Here is a 17908-nt window from a genome sequence, read left to right as displayed (position 1 = left end):
CCGAAGTGATTTCATTGAATCTGTATTTCCTTACATAAAAATATATGTAACTAACTTGCCTTTCAATTTTGTAAAAAGGATCCAACTTTGGCTCCCCCTATCACAAAACCACAAAATCATTATGTATTTATCTGACGGTTAAACGCACATTCAGACTCAATTTTCAAGCTAGAAATTTCCCCAGAGAGGGAAGTTGAGTGTCATTTTCATGGAAGCCAATTGACGCAGTGTGCCCACCAAGATGATTAATTGGAAAGATTCAAGTGATAGTGACACAAAGGGGAAAATGGCATAAATGAATCCAGATAGTTAATAGTGATGATTATTATAATAATAATGATAATAGGAATGATAAGGTTTTATTAAGCCCACAAAGATGGTTGACTTGATGAAACTTGGGCAAAAGAACATGTACTGTGATGTTGGCACAACATTAACTTGTGAGGGTCATGTGTTAGTGAGACTAATTTGAAGAAGCCAATAATTGGTGGTTAGCCCAAGAACAGGTAGGTGGATGGGTGTATTAAATAAGGGGGGGCCATTATGCTTATGGAAGGAGGCAAAGCATATCCCACTCATATTCATTAATCTCTCAAGGTGATATACTCACCACACGTTCTCTCTAAAATCTCTTTCCACTCAAATGAAAAGCTAATGATTTGAATTACCTTCATTTTTCCAACACCACAGCTTTGTTTGGATTAGAGAAAAAGGGGGCGAGAAAAAATAGAGGAAAGAAAAAGTGTAAATAAAATAATTTTTCCTTTTAAGATTTGGACGGAGAGGAGAGAGAAAAAACAAAGAGAAAGAAAAAAAAGAGACAATTTTATTATAACAAAAATATTTATATGAAAACATTTGAGTTTATGTTTCAAGTATTGTGGCATGTGAAACATTACAAGAACATTTTGGAGAGAAAAAATATGTGGATCTAGGTTTCTAAAGATAAAGGACAGATATCTCTTGGAGGTGTTTGGTAACATGAAGAAGTGCTTTTGAAAAGTACTTTTCCGTAAAACGAAATAAACTTCTCTACATATTTATTTTATATACCACAAAAGGACTTTTAAAATTATGATTTGATTTCTATTTAAACACTCCTCTAACTCAATTGCCAGAGATATAAAGGTTAAGATTCAAGTCCTTAACCACTTGTTTAAGTAATGAAGTCCCAACCATTCATGTCAATTTAAGTGAGATCTATTTTACTTTTCTTTCCCTTTGTTCGGCAAAAAAAAAAATCTATTTTTGCTTTTTTTTTTTTCTTTTCCACACTTACATCTCCATCCACTAAGCCAAACTACATCTTTATAAGAACTAGTTAGAATAGCAAGATTCCCCACGCATATCCTCATAAAATATAAATTGCATTCTTTCTTACCGAATAAACTAATTTTTAATAGCTACATTCTTTTCATCCATGCACTTATGCATCTAGAAAAAGATAGAACTCTTTCTATCTTTATTGTCCATACCATAGCTTAGTCCCTGTTGAAAATGGATATTCATAATAAAATTTTTTTTTTTTCCCTTCATCAACGACATTCTGTGCATTCGCTTTTATAAACACACATCATCAACAGAAGATCCGAACCGGACGTGAGTCACCCGGGACCCATTGATTCCTCCATTTCAAGGAATATAAAGGGCTCTCCCAGCTCTTGCCTCTATTCTCCTCCGTTACCAGGGTCGTCGTCGTCTTCGTCTTCGTCGTCTTCCTCATCATCATGACTGAGCCTTTGCTTCCAAGCTCCGTTCTCCCACCTCAACAAAGACAAGTCGATTCCTCCTCTCACGTGCATACCCTCCCGCCTGTCTCCATGTACGTTCTACCACTCTCTCTTTCTTCCTTCTTTCTCTCCCTCCCTCCCTCCCTTTGCTTCTGTTTCATGATTCACAATAGATTTTCTTACCTTTTAGCTTCCTCAGTTCAAGAACAACCCTAGTTCCTCTTTGATACCGTCATTTTAGTAATATTGTTCCTGTTCTTTCATACTGTTTTTCTGCTACTGCTGCTGTATAACCAGCCTGGTTTACCGACAGATCATGTCCAGGTCTCATTTTGGTCACTTCACAGAACCCATCTGGGATTTTGATCTATTCCCTTTCGTCTTCTTCAGCTTGTTAATCATCAGATTGCGTAGGTTTTAAACTATATGTTTTCTTATATGGCTAATGGCACTTGCTGTTAATTTAATAGTTTGAGAAGCCATGGTCGATCTCCTCCTCCTTCTGAATCATGCCTTGACTTAAATGCATGCATTTATGAGTTTCTGCAGTTTTGAGCATAGTATGTGTTTGTTTGTATATAATACTTTAATTTGTGACCGTCCTAGTGCTGCCTTTTTCTCACACTGTACTTGAAGGAGATTCAGGTCTAATTATGAGGTTGCAGAGCTAACCTGGGAAAATGGCCTGCCAATCATGCATGGGCTCCTACCAACCGCCCACCAAAAGCCCGCATGGATAAGGGCCCATGATACCCTGGAGTCCATTGTTCATCAAGCTACATGCCGACGTCAAAAGTCAAATTTCACGATGCCACAGGATCATACCCCAACCAGCATAAGCTCCGCCGTTGCACCCTCCGGCAGCACAGCAATGCCGCCTGGGAGATCGGGCCTAGCACAATCGGAGCCGACACTGGCAAGGAAGCGCCTACGGTCGGATTCCGCCTATCTTGGGAATGGTTTAGAAGAATGTGAACCCAGCAGTGGCTGTTGTGCTGGTGTCAGCAGGCACTTGAAGAGAAGTAAAACACTTGAGGACGATTCCCCTTCTCACTGTGAATCGGTAAAGTTAGCTTTTTTACGTGGTTGATGTCCCTGTTCATTCGAATTATGCTAACTTAGCTTACAGATAAAACCATATTCTGTAGCATCTCTAAATCAGTCTGTCTTTCAAAGCCAATGAAACATTGCATACCGAACATTGATTTTGTTTTTCTGGGTAGCTTTCTATTTTTCACCTTCTTTTTTATTTATGCGTCTGTGTTACCATGAACATTAACCATGTTACCTACAAAATGAAGCAGAAAGTTTTGAACTTTGTAAGACATAGTTCCTTTAGTAAACGTTATATGTTTGAATCTAACAGGAAAACCAAGACCTAGAAGAAGACAGAGACACCAAGGAAGAAACAGGCCGCTCCAACTCAACAAGAGGAAATAGAGCCGCGGCTATTCATAACCAGAGTGAGCGGGTAGTCTAAGATGAAGCTCCTGCATCACTTTAAAATCTAACAAAGGAAAAACAATTATCAGAATGAAAAGTTGTTTGTTGTTTTTTTTAAAAAATTTACTGATAATACATAAGCAAATTGTCCCCTTTTCCTTTTCTGTTTTCAATCAGAGACGAAGGGATAGAATTAATCAGAAAATGAAAGCTTTGCAGAGGTTGGTGCCCAACGCCAGCAAGGTGAGAAAAATGAAAATAGATGATTTTATTTGTTTTAAAGAAGATGCCATTTTTGACGGTGGAAGTGTCAAAAACTGCAGAACGACAAAGCTTCAATATTAGACGGAGTAATTGAGTACTTAAAGCAGCTCCAAGCACAGATACAGATGATGAGTATGAGAAACATGCCCCAGCAGATGATGATGATGATGATGCAACAACAGCTTCAGATGTCTATGCTGGCCAGAATGGGCCTTGGACTGGGCTCAAGCTCAGGCCAAGGCCCAGGGTTGGGCCTGCTTAACACCAATGCCATCATGGCTCCACGCCCACCAGTTCTTCCTTCTCTTCCACAACTCTCAGTTGCAGCTCCTCCTATTACTCCTTCCCTCATGATGTCTCCATTGGTTCAAGCCCATGCTCCTCTTCCGGAGCCTGAACCCTCATCTGCAGCTCCCTCCAATGCCTCAGTTTCTTTGCCTGATCCTTTTACAACTTTTCTTTCACAAGTATGTTAACATAATAAACACCCCCCCCTTTCTTTATTTTTCAGTGTTTTTAAATGATTTGACTCCAAGTTCTTACAGTTGAGGCTGCTGTGTAACAAGTTTATTGTTTTTAAAGGGCACCTTGTCTAATCAAATTGCTAAGCATGTTTGTTAATGAACAAACCCTCTAAATTGATTTTAGTGAACTAAAGTCTCTGTGATTACCAACATAAAACCATGGTTTTAATGATTTCCAACAAAACATATTCTATAAAACAAGGGAAAGGTAGGACTCACCTTGTAAGATATAACAGACGTGAGTCCCACCTCTGTGTGTGTGTGTGTGTGTGTGTGTGTGTGTGTGTGTGTGTGACTGAATAATGATTTGTGAATTTGGATTTGGTTGTTTATGTGATGATATACTTATGAAGAATTTAATGGTGCAGCCAGTTAATATGGATATTCTCAGCAACATGGCGGCGCTTTACCGGCAACATATGAGACAGAACAACCAGAGCATGGGCAGCCTGTCCCAACAACAACATCATGGACAAAGGAATTGAGAAGAAACCAGAAATGCTGCTTTCTGAGAAGGTAAACACGTCAATGATGAGGGAAACAAATAATTGTACATACACTCAGCAAGCAAGTTTAAAAATGTAACCTTGGCTATATTCTCTCTCGTGTTGATATATTAGACTGTCGCTTCTATATGTAAATCAGCTGAATTAGTTAAGCAGTTTTGTTCCTCTAATTATTTCACTAAAGACCCGGAGCAGGTCAGTGGCAGAACCAGAACATCCAGTTGTGAGTTCAAACATTCAAATATGACTTTTCATGAGGCTTAAGGGGTTCAGAGTTTGTGGAGAATGTGAGGACAGATCTAAATTCTCAACATTTAACAAGCAAGTACTCTTATCAAGGCAAAAGAAAGTAAATTCAAGTGTACACATCTAAAGAGATGGAAAGAAATGAGAAGTGAGTGAAGACCAAAAATAAGCATCAGGCATCTATTCTGTGGGTTACACTAATTATCATTTGGGTTTTGGGGAAAAAAGCCCAGGCCAGTTTTATGTTTGGTGATTGATTTTGGGATGTAACTTGAACCTGTAATTAATTCTGTAATATTTAGGGCTAGATATCTGTAAACTGATTACTGGGGTTGAATTTTAGGATGAGTCATGGATTTCTTCCTAGAAACTTTCTTCTTTCAAATAGATGATGTAGTATTGCAAAATCAAGTTATAGTATTCATACCTTGGATGTAATTTCTAAATTGAATTATGTTGTTCTTAGCTTTATGAATAATATACTTTTTTTTTAAATTTCATTTTATATATTGATATTTCAATCCTACTATCACACAATCCCATAACTGATTCACACTGACAAACAAGTAAACGTCCAAGTGTGAAATTTCAAACTGATGTCCACATCTGACATCTTCACATGTTTTTTGAAAGTATATCTTATAAGAAACATCAATATATCATCCGTTCCGTTCATACACAAAGGAAAATACAAAAGAGTGTGTGTATCAGGCAAATTGGCAAAAACAAAAAAGGATATGTAGAAGAATTGTAGCGGTGTTCTATCACTTGTATTAATGATAAAGTGACTGGCGGAGATCGTAAACAAATCCAGGATGTCAAGGCGAACCACATTTGAAGGCGGCCATCACACAATGGGACCATACGTAGTAGCATATCATCATCCAATGGAGGCTACACGTGGCCTTCAATTAAGCATAGGCTCTTGCACACACATATAGAATCTCCTATCCTTAGTATAAAAAGAAAAGAAAATAACTAATTTGATAACGTTAAAAAATTAGTTAATTTGTTATCTGTCATAAATGTGTATTGATCTCCTTAAACTATTCATCTTCACTCATCTACTTAGATAATTAGAATTATTATCAGTAGGAACCCTCATAATCAATAGGGATATTTTGAACAAAGATAAGAGACAAAGTGGAATTGAGGTCTTATAATTAGGATCAAAACTAATTCTAACTAACTCTTATATTAAACACTGAAAGTAGTAGTATATATATATTCAAATTAAAAATACAAGGAGGATCTAAAAACATGAATGCGATGGGGTTTCTAATTAAGAGCAAAATTGAATGTTATTTGTATGGTTGTAACTTTGTGATGGGCTGGATATTGGAGAATGCCACTTCGGTGTGAGAATGACTTCTCAAATGCATTACGAGGCATTTCATCAATTTTAGATTTTCCTCATACGAATTAGTTTCATGTATAGCGATGTATCACAAAACATTCTTCGCTGGCCTATCAGCTATATGTGGTGCCCCTTTGAATTTAAATTAATAGTAGAGATGTGATTTTATATTATACCAAATAAATAAATATATATATATATATATATATAGAGAGAGAGAGAGTTTTATCTTATAAAGCATAAAAAAATTTTATTTTAGGCTGATTTAGCTACGAATACAGATGACATAATAGTAAACACTACCAAGTTAAATACAACTTCTTATAATTTTGTAATTAGGATTTTTTTAATCATATTATATATGCGTGCACAAAATTATAAGAGATTGGCCCTGTAAAATTTCTATACTTGGAATGGTATCACCTCATATAAGAGCTAGTAGTAGATTTTTTTTAATTTAAAATATAAGATCCCAATCAACTGTCTTGTATATTTATTACCTCTTATCCTAATTAGACTTTATTTATAGATTACAAATAAAGTCTTATAATTATGACCAGAGATATTATTAATTTTGCTCCCAGGTAATCATTATGTAATTGCACATGTTAAGAGGTTTTTATGAAAAATTTTCCAATGCATATGATTAATAAGTATATTTGACACAAGACTAAAGTTTTTTTTTTTTTTTAAGGCATGCACGCCGGTCCCCAAAAGCATTTAACCATTACTGGGCCCCCGGGGGTTGGGGTAGCTTCTAACTTTATGTGACATGCCATCGTTATGGGCAACAGATGAACCCAATTTTAAAATTTGGGCCGTGCCTGATTGGATATTGGGACGTCAATTCACGTGATGTCCTAAAGTTACATTAAACTAAGTAGAACACGATCATAATGTTTTTTTTTTTTTTGGCCCGAGGTAAAATATGATCATAATGTTTGCACCAAAAAAAGGAAGGAGAAGAATATGATCATAATGTCGGTAAAACTCCCAACAGTTCTCAACACAGCTGTATAATAAAGATAAGTCCGTCAACGTACCCAAAAAATTAAAAAAGAAAAAAAGAAAAAGGAAACGATCACTTTATCGTCAATGTCAAAACTAAGAATTTGGTGTCTACCATAACGAGGTCAGGGTTCATGTGGGATACACCGATGTAACGAAAGAGTCCCCACAACATGTCCACACAGACGTTAGCAAAGAAAGGGAAGTTATATTAATCACGCAAAATATGACCAGTCATAAGAGATTGTTTAAGGTAAGAAAATTACTATGAGAAAGCCAGTAACGATGAAATATGTTGAGTTTTTGGTATTTTTAGTGCATTTCGGGAATTCTCGTAACCAAAGGCATCAGTGAGGTTCCGTATTCTAATTATTTTTATCTGCTGTCTGAGGAAAAGGCAGTGATTGAATGTTTAACAACATAGGAAATTTCAATGCCAGAAACCCGAGGATTATGCCATTAACATACCAAAATTGACTCCTTTATAAACGATTAATAACACCATGAGCTGTTGCTGAAAGGTTATTGCTCAAGTCACATTCAGAACTAGAGGGAGTGGCCTGTTGAAGATCAAGAGATATAACAGTTCCTTTCCAGGTTTTGGTGTCTCAAAATGACATTCTCAGATTCTGATCTCGAACCATATTCCATCTTGCCTCCATCTAAGCCTTCTTCTCAAAGTTTCTCCTTTTACTTTCCCCCGACAATTTGCACATCAGCCACAACTTTCTCAGGTTCGATTTTTGCATCGTTTGACCCAACATCCTTAACTTCTTTCCCACTTGTGATCCCTTCCTTAGTTTCTGAACGCATGCTTGAAGATGAGGGATTGCAAGGTGGCACTAATGTCTTCTTTCCACCTGTCTGTTTGCTTCTGCTTGAACCAGAAGAACCTTTTACTCCCACTATGTTCCTGTTTGTTTGAGCATTTATGCTCTCCTGCACTGGGAGAGAAGATGACTCTGATTGGTTTTGTTCTATGCCACTACTAGTATGATACCCAGAAACCTCTATTTCCTCGTAGGAGGATGGTGAATTGGTGTCCTTACACACATTTTCTTCATTCATTATCGATAAGCCTACTTCCTTGATCATAACAGGTGAATTAGGCTTTCCAACTTTTGAAGTTGGAGAAGGCTTTGAACCGCTCCTTGATTTCACCTTGTTTAAAATTTTTTAAAAAAAAGCAAGAAGAAATATTTTCTTGTGGAATTTTGACTCTTTTGCTTCTTGTAGTTACCATTTTCTGTGCTGCATTCCACCATGGCTTTGTGTCAATGGCAAGGTTGACGCCATATTTGCAGGAATCGTGGAAGGAGACGGTTGGACCACTAAGGTACTGTGAAAGAATCCTACTCCTTCCTTTTGTTATGAATAATCCCCATGTAGGATTTGGTTTCACATTGCCATCTTCAGATCCAGTTTTCTCGGATTTCTCCTCAGCATTAATAAATTCATCCACCATCACAGATCAAGGGTGAAAGAGATCCGAGAAATTACAGGTAAGATTCTATTCAGAAATTATCTCTGTTCAATATGACCTGACAACATCTTAGAGAGTAAGATTCAAGAGCCTGTACGTGCACTAAAAAACACATGGTTTATCTCCATTGATTGAGCAACTTTTGTCAAAACAGTTGAAAGGAAAATAAAAATCACAGAATCAACACTTGCATTGGGTGAAACTATTTAACCCTGTGTTCAGGACAGATAAGATATAAAACTATAGATGAAATGGTCAAACCTTTGTAATGATGTGCATTCCTGAACTACCTAAATGGACAGTTAATGCATGCCAAAACTGAAAGATTATCATTGACATAGCTTTTGCAATTAAAAAAATGCGATAAAGTCTCAAATATATAGTAGTATTACTTTATTAAACGACATCAAATGGGAAAACATCATTCGAAAGACATCTTGAAATCCACAACGAATCATCATGAAACCAAAACAAACAAACAAAAAATTCTGTTTCAACACTTGCAAAAACCAACTTCGTTCAAAAAAAAAAAACATTCGGATACTACACATTATCCAGCACTAATTCACATTTCACAGTTCAGACTCGAGAATCGCATCAGAAGAAAGAAAGCTAACATTTTCTTGACAAAATACGTGTCAGGCATACCTTGATTTTGCGATTTTTGATTTTCAAAAGATAGGCCACTGTAAAATGCAAATGTATCGTCAGAGAGGGTTTAATGGAGACCCAGATGAGCGGAAGCGTGGGGCTGGTGGTATTGATGATGATAACAATTTGGGAAAAGGCGTTGGTTGCAACAGAGGAACTTGCAGAGAGTGGAAAAGTCAGAGGAGCCAGCAGAACAATCTGTCAATCAAGTAAAACCCTAATGGAAGTTCCAATCCAACCATGCAAATACCGCAATTTGATTATTAAATGCTCATGGAATGCAAGGGATTGCAACAAGTTAACTCTTCCCTTTCCTTTTATTTCGCAACCAACTTTGCCCTCTCAAAACTGTACGTGCTCTGAGTGGTTATGGCGGGATGCGGTTGACTAGCGACTCTTTGACTGTTTTTGACCTTACTCTTCGTGCTCATAAGACCCAGATATTTTTCTTACGTACTCTTTTGATCTTATAAATAAGAGTCACTTTCAATAGGTCTCGTGCAAATAAAAAATAATCTTATATTTCATTAAATTTTATTTAAAATTTAACAATTTTTAACTTTATTTTTATTTAATATACATTGTACTTCATATAAATAAAGTAATACAATAATAAATAAAGAGTAAAATTATACATTCATATAAAAAAATTTTAATACTCTATAAATATGACCAAAAAATGTTTTCTTTCTTTACTCTATAAATAGGATTGGAGGAGTATCATTTTTTCATGGAAATAAAAAAAATTAGGTCAATATTTAATATCTCTGGTCCTTAATATAAAAGTTTGTTTGAATTTTATTTTGATCCTAAATATAAAGCCTCAATTCATTTTATCTCTCATATTTATTCATTTTTTCAAAATAGTCCTTATAATAATGGTAATTTTATCCAATACACTTGATTGACGAAAATATTTTAGAAAATATAACACCTATTTATTACAAATAACTAACTCAATTAGTTTTTTTAATTTACTCAAATTAGTCAACTATATCTTATATTAAGGACTGGAGGTAGTATATACTCTACTTTTATTGCTATTAAATGATATTAATTTCTTATTTATAAATAAATTTAGAAGACAAAATGGATTGGTATCTTATATTTAAAACCATCAGCTAGTTTTTATACTTAGGACAGGAGATAGTACTTATAAAAGTCATTAATTGAGATCTCTTGAATAATGAATTAGAGAAGAATTGGCTTCCGAATAGAAATACAATGGTATAGTGAAATCCTTACAGCACATCCCACTTAATGGGATAAAAATACTTGTCCCATAATTAAAAAGAGATGAAAAAATTATAGCAAAAAATTAAAAAGAAACCCAGCTATGTGTCATAAGGCTAATTATTCAAATAATTCATTGCTTATTTTGTTTAGATAAGGTCTTAAATTCGAATAATTGTAAATATAAAAACTGCTAGGAGATTCTCACACTTATATTCAATACCAAGTCTTACCATGATTAGCCTTGCTTTCACCTTACCTCAAGCTTCCATGCATCCATTGAGTTTAGAATTAAATTAACAAACACGTCTTCATGATTTTGCTTTCATCACTATCATATGATCATTACAAGACTAAGATAACTCTCTCTTTGACCAAATTAATCTCCCCCTCTCTTCTATGAACTTCCATTCCACAATATCTTTTCACACTCATACCTTTACATTTGAATACAAGATAAACACCTACCCTATTTCCCTTTCAGTAATCTCACGCGTGCGCGCACGCATACACACACATATATGTATACACAAGTTGCTTCGAAGCAAGCATTTTCAAAGAAACTGCAGCTTGTGTGATCTGTGAATGCCCTATTATCCAATGATTAGGCAGGTTTAGTATTTCATAAAGTTTAGTTTCGTATTAATTAATGACAGGGAAGTCACTATCACATATGATTAAAGCATATCAGTTTCCTTCTATATATGGCTACCTGAAGGGGTTAATTTCTCTCCATGGATGCTTGTGGACTCAGAATTTTCTACTTGAAGGAAAGAAAATGTTGTCCTCATATACAGCTGTAGGAGTGCGTAGAAATTCATCTTGCTTCTTAAGATTTTTGTAGTAAAAGTCTCCTCGAACGTCATCATTTCTTCAAGCCTACAAATCCCTGTGATTGGAAAATAACAATATGACTCATTATTAGGAATTATGAAGGGACGTAGCTTTCAAATTACTGACCCACTTCCAAGTTTCATGAGCTGGATTTGGATCCTCATCAGTTTCTTTATCGTCAATCTTATACAAACAAAACAAAATTTTCCCAATCAAGTTTACTAAATCAGGTCTTTCCTTTACATTTAGATCTAATATGTGGAATTCACATCTTTCTATATGCATTAAGTAATCTACCAAACAGATGAAAAGCTACGTTGGGATTGTTGTGAGCTAGGAAGAAAGAGAGATTTTTGCAGAGTCTTGTGTGAGAATGATGGAGTTGCAAAGGGAAGAGAGTAAAGAGAAAAAGATTGAATGATTAGTGTGCATAAGAGAAAAAATATGGAAAATGGAAAGAAGGCCAAATGAAACAAGGGGGAAATGATGACTGTTTCAAGAATCATAACAGGCTTAACAACATCATTTTTCTTCCTTTCATCTAACTTCAGCTTGTTCCTCCCCTTTCTTTCTTATTTTAATTTTTTATGATTCATCGCTTGTATTTTTCTGCATGTCATCACCGGATTGGATAAGCTTTTGGACATAATGGCAATGTTAATTTTGATTAGAGATTCACTTAGTAATTTCTCATGGTCCCTACTTCACCAGCATTTATTGGTTTCACTTAAAAGGGGCTTCACTTTCCTTTAACAAAATCTTATATGTAAATTAACGAAGTTGAGTCAGGTAGAAAACACTCGAAATCTTTTAAGTAAAATTATAACTTGAAATCTTGTGAATGAAAATAAAAATTACAATAAAAATCAGAGTCCGACAATGTTAAATTTGACCCAGTATTATAGTTAAATAAAAAAAATGTTTTATATATTTTTCTATATATAGGTATCCTCCTATTAACATCAACCCTATTTGAAATACTGTCGAGCACTAAATATGGATACTTCTTCAAATTGATATTTGAATATTAGTTTGTCACGTTATGAGGACTAACCCATTCTATTAGATTCAATCCCTTGTTAGTAAGATGTTTTATATTTAAATTTATGATTGTTAATAAGTAAATTTTACTCCTTTCAGCAAGTCCAACCGAGTTGATTAGATAATTGGGGTTTAATGAAAAGAATTAATAATAAGAACAAAATCTCCGCTTGCATTATTAAATTTTATAAAGATAATTACAAATATTAATGATTTTTGTGACGTAATTTTGCAGCGTTCAGATTTTTCTGATCTCTCTCACACACACTACACAAGCATTAAAATTGATTTGTATGGAACATAACTAGAGGTTCTTTCAACAACCAACAGAAGCAGAGGTGGGTGACAAACCTTTGAAATATGATAAAACTATACATAAAGAAAGCAATCCAACTAACTTTTGGTTATCCTTTTGTCATAGCCCTGACGCTATCAGATTCTAATATGGGTGATTAAAAAAGGAGATTAATTAGCGGTTAAACTATCCCCACTCCTTTACGTAATCTTTTTTTTTTCTTTTGGGATTATAGTCACATGCTGTCCACATTAATCTCAACATATCTCAATTAATTCCTTTTTCTAGTCCAATCAAAGCCACATCATCAGGACCAGAATGTTTATTAGCAAAATCTCCCTAATCAAATCTTCAAACAAACAAAACATTAACAAACTAATATATATTAATATATATAATCACAAATAGTGCAGTTCAACTCCCACTAATGTGCATTGCATCGGCTCAAACGAATCTGGCAAAAAATTTGAACTTGGAACTAACACTTTGAAGAAATTCATGAACAGAAGCAGAGAATTCTGTTGAGCGTTTACCATGCATGAAACGTGTGAATCAATGTTAATTTATTGCTGTGTAATGGCATATTAGTAACATATAATTTCTTCAATTAGAATACAATTTAAATAGTGTAGTCTTAACCTTCACCCAAAGACAACATGGATGGAAAAACAAGGATGACTTGCAAACCACTCAAACCATTATTTGGTATTAAAATTTCCCTGCCGTTCATCTTCTCATATGAGCTTTATTGTATAATATTTTTTAACTTTAAGCACAAGCAGATAAAAACAAACAAGAATATATTATTGTTGAGGAAATAAAAGTGAAAAAGAGAAAAGGGGGCTCACTTTGTCAACAAAATAAGGTAAAAAAAAAATAGCAATAAAATTGCATCAAAATGATCAAGATGGACACTATTCCATGATTATTCCTGTTCCCTTAGCTTGAAGGTGAGGCATGCCTATTCTGATTGTGGGGTTCCAAGCCATGTAGCCCATAGACTGACGCAGTGATTTGCCCCAGAAAACCATTTGACCTATTCTTCCTTAAATTCTGCTACCCGACAAGCTAGTGTCCCTATGTAACCGCACTTACAGAGCTTTTGTTTTCTCTGTTTTTGAGTACTTACAAAGATAAGTATCTTCTTTTAAAGATCATTGCACGGCCAAATCAACTATTTTAAATTGACTTATTGCATATCAATGGAACATGAACCGAAGGGTGGTGATCTGGTGTGAGAAAATCTACTATTCCAAATGGTTAGGAATTTGGATTGTGAAAGAAAGATCATCATCACATGGGTATACCAGACATGCATGCAGCCAAGAGCCTGTGTCTAGACAAACGTAAAGAGAAAAGAAGCAGCAGATATCAATGATGATTATGAGTTCCAATGTTTATTATTAATGGAAATGATTAACTATCTTTGTGTATACTTAATTTGTAAGATTATAATAATAATGCATTTGAAATTACTAGTAAAATCTCATGAAGTAAACAAGTAGCAAACCTCATGTATTTGATTGACATGGGCAGAAGGATAGTTACTTAAGCTCACCAATTTACTTTTTTGCTTTTTTGAAAGGCAAGTTAAAGAGAATAGCATGGAGATCTAAGTATCAACAATAACTTTTGATATAGTAATAAATGCGAGTTAATCATAATCATATGGTAAAGTGATGATGTGAAGAATTCAACGTAAAGACTCATAAGAGTCCAAATAACACTGTTGAAGTCCAAACTTCGAACTTTTGAAGTAGACAGATCTGGAAGCATTTATTTCCCATGATCACGTGTGTCTCCCAGCCAACAAACCACTACTATCCCTCAAATTATGGTTTCCCTTTGCCTACGTGAAACTTTGTTCAACTATAAAAACCCCCCACTATCCCCAATACATTTCTCACCAAACGCCTATATAGGCTACGCCTCCAAGTAGTCCCTTCCTTTCAGCAAAACTATCCGAGAAACCTGATACAGCAACCATGGTTTCTGAGACAAACCTATCCAAGAATGTCTGTGTGATTGGAGCAGGGCCATCTGGGCTAGTGGCAGCAAGGGAGCTGAGAAAAGAAGGTCATAAGGTGGTTGTGTTGGAGCAGAATCATGATGTTGGGGGACAATGGCTATATGATCCCAATGTTGAAGGGGAGGACCCTTTAGGAAGGAATCTTTTTCTAAAGGTTCATAGCAGCATTTATGAGTCTTTAAGGCTCACATCTCCAAGAGAGATCATGGGATTCACTGATTTCCCATTTTCTGTCAAGAAAGGTAGAGACATGAGGAGGTTTCCTAGCCACACAGAGCTCCTTCAGTACCTCAAGGATTTTTGTCAGTCGTTTAGGCTGAGAGAGATGATAAGGTTCAATACAAGGGTGGAGTATGTGGGGATGTTGGATTATGGCGTCTGTCATGACGATTTGAAATGGGTTGTTAGAAGCAAAGAGAAGAAGACTAGTAAGGAGGTGGAAGAGGTGTTCGATGCAGTGGTTGTGGCCACTGGCCATTACTCTCAACCAAGGTTGCCATCCATTAAAGGTAGGCCTAAATCTCAACTTAGTTTCTGCATCTTCAAAGGAAAAGCCTGTGTCAGAATCATGCATAGTCACAAATATATCACACCTTTTTTTTTTGGCCCTTTCTCTCTTTCCTGTTTCATAGGAATGGATTCGTGGAAAAGGAAACAAATGCATAGTCACATATACAGATCACCTGAGCCATTCAGAAATGAGGTAAAATATTCAAATAATCTTTATAACTGCGAAGGGCTTGTGTTTAAACTAAATAAGCTCTTTTAAAACTACAACTGAGGTGAGTCTCAATTCAACAGACCGTGGTAGTGGTTGGAAATTCATTAAGTGGACAAGATATCTCAATAGAGCTTGTGGAGGTAGCAAAGGAAGTGCATCTAAGTTCCAGATCTCTCAATATCTCCGAGGGTCTATCTAAAGTCATATCCAAACACAAGAATTTGCTCCTTCATCCACAGGTATCATCACTTGTGATCCACTAGGTTTGAATTTTAAGGGGAACAGTAGCAAGCAAAACCTGACGCACTACCATTATTCCCATGTGCAGATAGACAGCCTTCAAGAAGATGGACGAGTCCTTTTCGTGGATGGTTCCTGCATTATTGCGGACACTGTTTTGTACTGCACTGGGTAATGTTTCAGCTCGGTAGAAAATTAAGTACGGAAAATATCGATTAGAACAGTTATCTGCGATAATATAATTATTTTAAATTTTAATCGTTACTAACAATATAGGTCGAAGGAGTTTTGATTGGACGATGATTGTAACCTTCATGTTAGAGACCTCATTGTGGGACCCTTTGTCCAAACATATCCTGATGTTTCCTTTACAAAAGTCAATTAGTTGTGCATCCTCATAAATTGAGGGGCTTCCATTGTTTTTGCAGGTACTCCTATGCATTCCCTTTTCTTGACACTAAAGGAATGGTAGCTGTGGATGATGACAGAGTGGGTCCTCTCTATGAGCACACTTTTCCACCATCCCTCGCTCCATCTCTATCTTTCATAGGCATCCCTAGAAAGGTAAACGTGTTTGTTTAGTAGCAAGAACTGAATCTGAAAATTTTTATCGTCATAAATTAGCACAGTTAAAGAGAGATATAAAAAGTGAACTTCATATACAACTTGATCAGAAGAAGGCAAATCTTTTTGCATAAGGCTAAGCTAACAGCACTATTGTTTGATGAGACACTGCAGATCATAGGGTTCCCTTTCTTTGAGTCCCAAGCAAAATGGATAGCTCAACTGCTGTCAGGGAAAAGGGTATTGCCATCAAGAGAGGAAATGATGGAATCAATCAAGGAGTTCTATCATTCAAGAGATATAGCTGGCATTCCCAAGTACAACACCCATGACATTGCAAATTTTGAGGTGCAGACCCCATTACACATGCAATTATTTAGATACTGACTTCCTGAAAGAGTTCTTTCAAACGTGACAATTGAGGGGGGGGGGGGGGAAATCTAATCTAAATGCACATGCACTTTAATAAAGTGAATAGATTATAATCGGAATCTCAGCGACCTAACAAATGAATTTGGGCATAGTATTCACGAAGAACACATGGGTTTTGCTAAAGCGTAATCTTATCTTGCAGTACTGTGACAAGTATGGAGACTACATAGGATTCCCACGTTTAGAAGAATGGAGAAAAGAGCTATGCCTATCGGCCTTAAGAAACGCCGATGTCAACTTGGAGACATATCGGGATTTGTGGGATGATGATGAGCTGCTTCAGAAGGCCCTTCAGAGCCCCCATTTCACTCAACTTCCACTTGACGATTCTCCTCTGTGAAGCAGAATTTGATTTTGGACCACTCGAATCAATAATTCAGTGGCAGAGACGCAGAAGAGAGGGGAACAAGGCACATGGTTGTGATCGGGCGAACTCAACAACATCGATTTCATAAAGAAGGAATCTTTCTGTCGTGAATTTTTTTCATTGTAGTACAATTTTTGCGTTCAAATGGGGGTAATCGATTATAGGCTACGTACACACACTACTAAACAAAAGAGTTCTCAGCCAGTCGAGTCCGATTGCTGTAAGGTAAACACAGTATGAGGAAAGCTGTAATTCATGGGAGGGAAAAAAAACCTGCGGAATATTATATTTGTTAATCGATCCTTTGTATTTTGAAAAATAGCAAAAAAAGGTATTTGGGAAGAGAAAAAGAAAGAAAGAGGAAAAAGAATAACCTAAAGTTCTATTTTCTTACTCAAACAAATCTGACCGAGATGGACGTCTTAGTTCTTAATCTGACCTAGATTTCTTAATGGGAAGATGCCCACCAGTTATTCCTCTAGAATAGGATAACCAAGAACGGTTCCTGAATGGAGAAGTAAATGTTTCGATGACCTAACCTGATTCTGCAGTTTTTTTCTTTTCCCCTCCCCTGAATTACAACTGAAACTTACAAAGGAATGCACCAGTTTATTGATAGATCATTCGAGGCGAGCAAGGAAATCTGTTAGAAAGATTTATCAAATATCTCAATTTCTACCCTTACGTTGAAACTAAAATGCTGGTGCTTCCTTTGTCAGAAGGAAAAGTTTACCAAGGTTAACGTCTACTGCAACCCCATCGAAGCCATTGCTTTCGTTCTGAACGAACACGCTTTTGGCTTGTTACCCTCAATAACGTTCTCAGAGAACTACAAATGACTTGAATACTAAGATTTTCAATGGCCCTTCTTTAGGGTATAGGAAATTTTTTGTTGGATGACATCAACTAGTTCGTTTTTTTTGCATGTTTTTCCGTGGCC

At 35.9% G+C, this 17908-nt stretch overlaps 2 protein-coding genes across 5 annotated transcripts; both read left to right on the top strand.

Moving 5' to 3' along the window:
• The first annotated feature begins 1448 nt into the window (after positions 1-1448).
• On the top strand, positions 1449-5209 carry LOC114713207 (transcription factor PIF7). Of its 4 annotated transcripts, XM_028897801.1 has the most exons (7): positions 1804-1822; positions 2044-2140; positions 2376-2793; positions 3097-3201; positions 3351-3416; positions 3497-3904; positions 4330-5209. In XM_028897801.1, the coding sequence occupies exons 3-7, from the start codon at positions 2425-2427 to the stop codon at positions 4444-4446; spliced, it is 1065 nt and encodes a 354-aa protein (XP_028753634.1). In that variant the 5' UTR covers positions 1804-1822; positions 2044-2140; positions 2376-2424; the 3' UTR covers positions 4447-5209. The 4 variants fall into 4 exon arrangements, with proteins under 4 accessions (XP_028753630.1, XP_028753631.1, XP_028753634.1 ...); XM_028897797.1 differs by lacking the exon at positions 2044-2140 and having other exon boundaries at positions 1449-1822; positions 2367-2793; XM_028897798.1 differs by lacking the exon at positions 2044-2140 and having other exon boundaries at positions 1450-1822.
• A 9316-nt stretch (positions 5210-14525) lies between these two features.
• Positions 14526-17264, top strand: LOC114713206 (flavin-containing monooxygenase FMO GS-OX-like 9). The gene is made up of 7 exons (XM_028897796.1): positions 14526-15153; positions 15277-15347; positions 15446-15604; positions 15694-15776; positions 16034-16169; positions 16344-16517; positions 16744-17264. Exons 1-7 carry the CDS (start codon positions 14601-14603, stop codon positions 16939-16941), a joined length of 1374 nt encoding a protein of 457 aa, XP_028753629.1. The 5' UTR covers positions 14526-14600; the 3' UTR covers positions 16942-17264.
• Positions 17265-17908: the final 644 nt, after the last annotated feature.

This window comes from Neltuma alba, unplaced genomic scaffold, assembly GCF_004799145.2.
Source record: "Neltuma alba isolate B1F8T4 unplaced genomic scaffold, ASM479914v2 tig00011420_pilon, whole genome shotgun sequence".
Taxonomy (NCBI): Eukaryota; Viridiplantae; Streptophyta; class Magnoliopsida; order Fabales; family Fabaceae; genus Neltuma; species Neltuma alba.
This window is presented reverse-complemented; position numbering and strand designations above follow the sequence as displayed.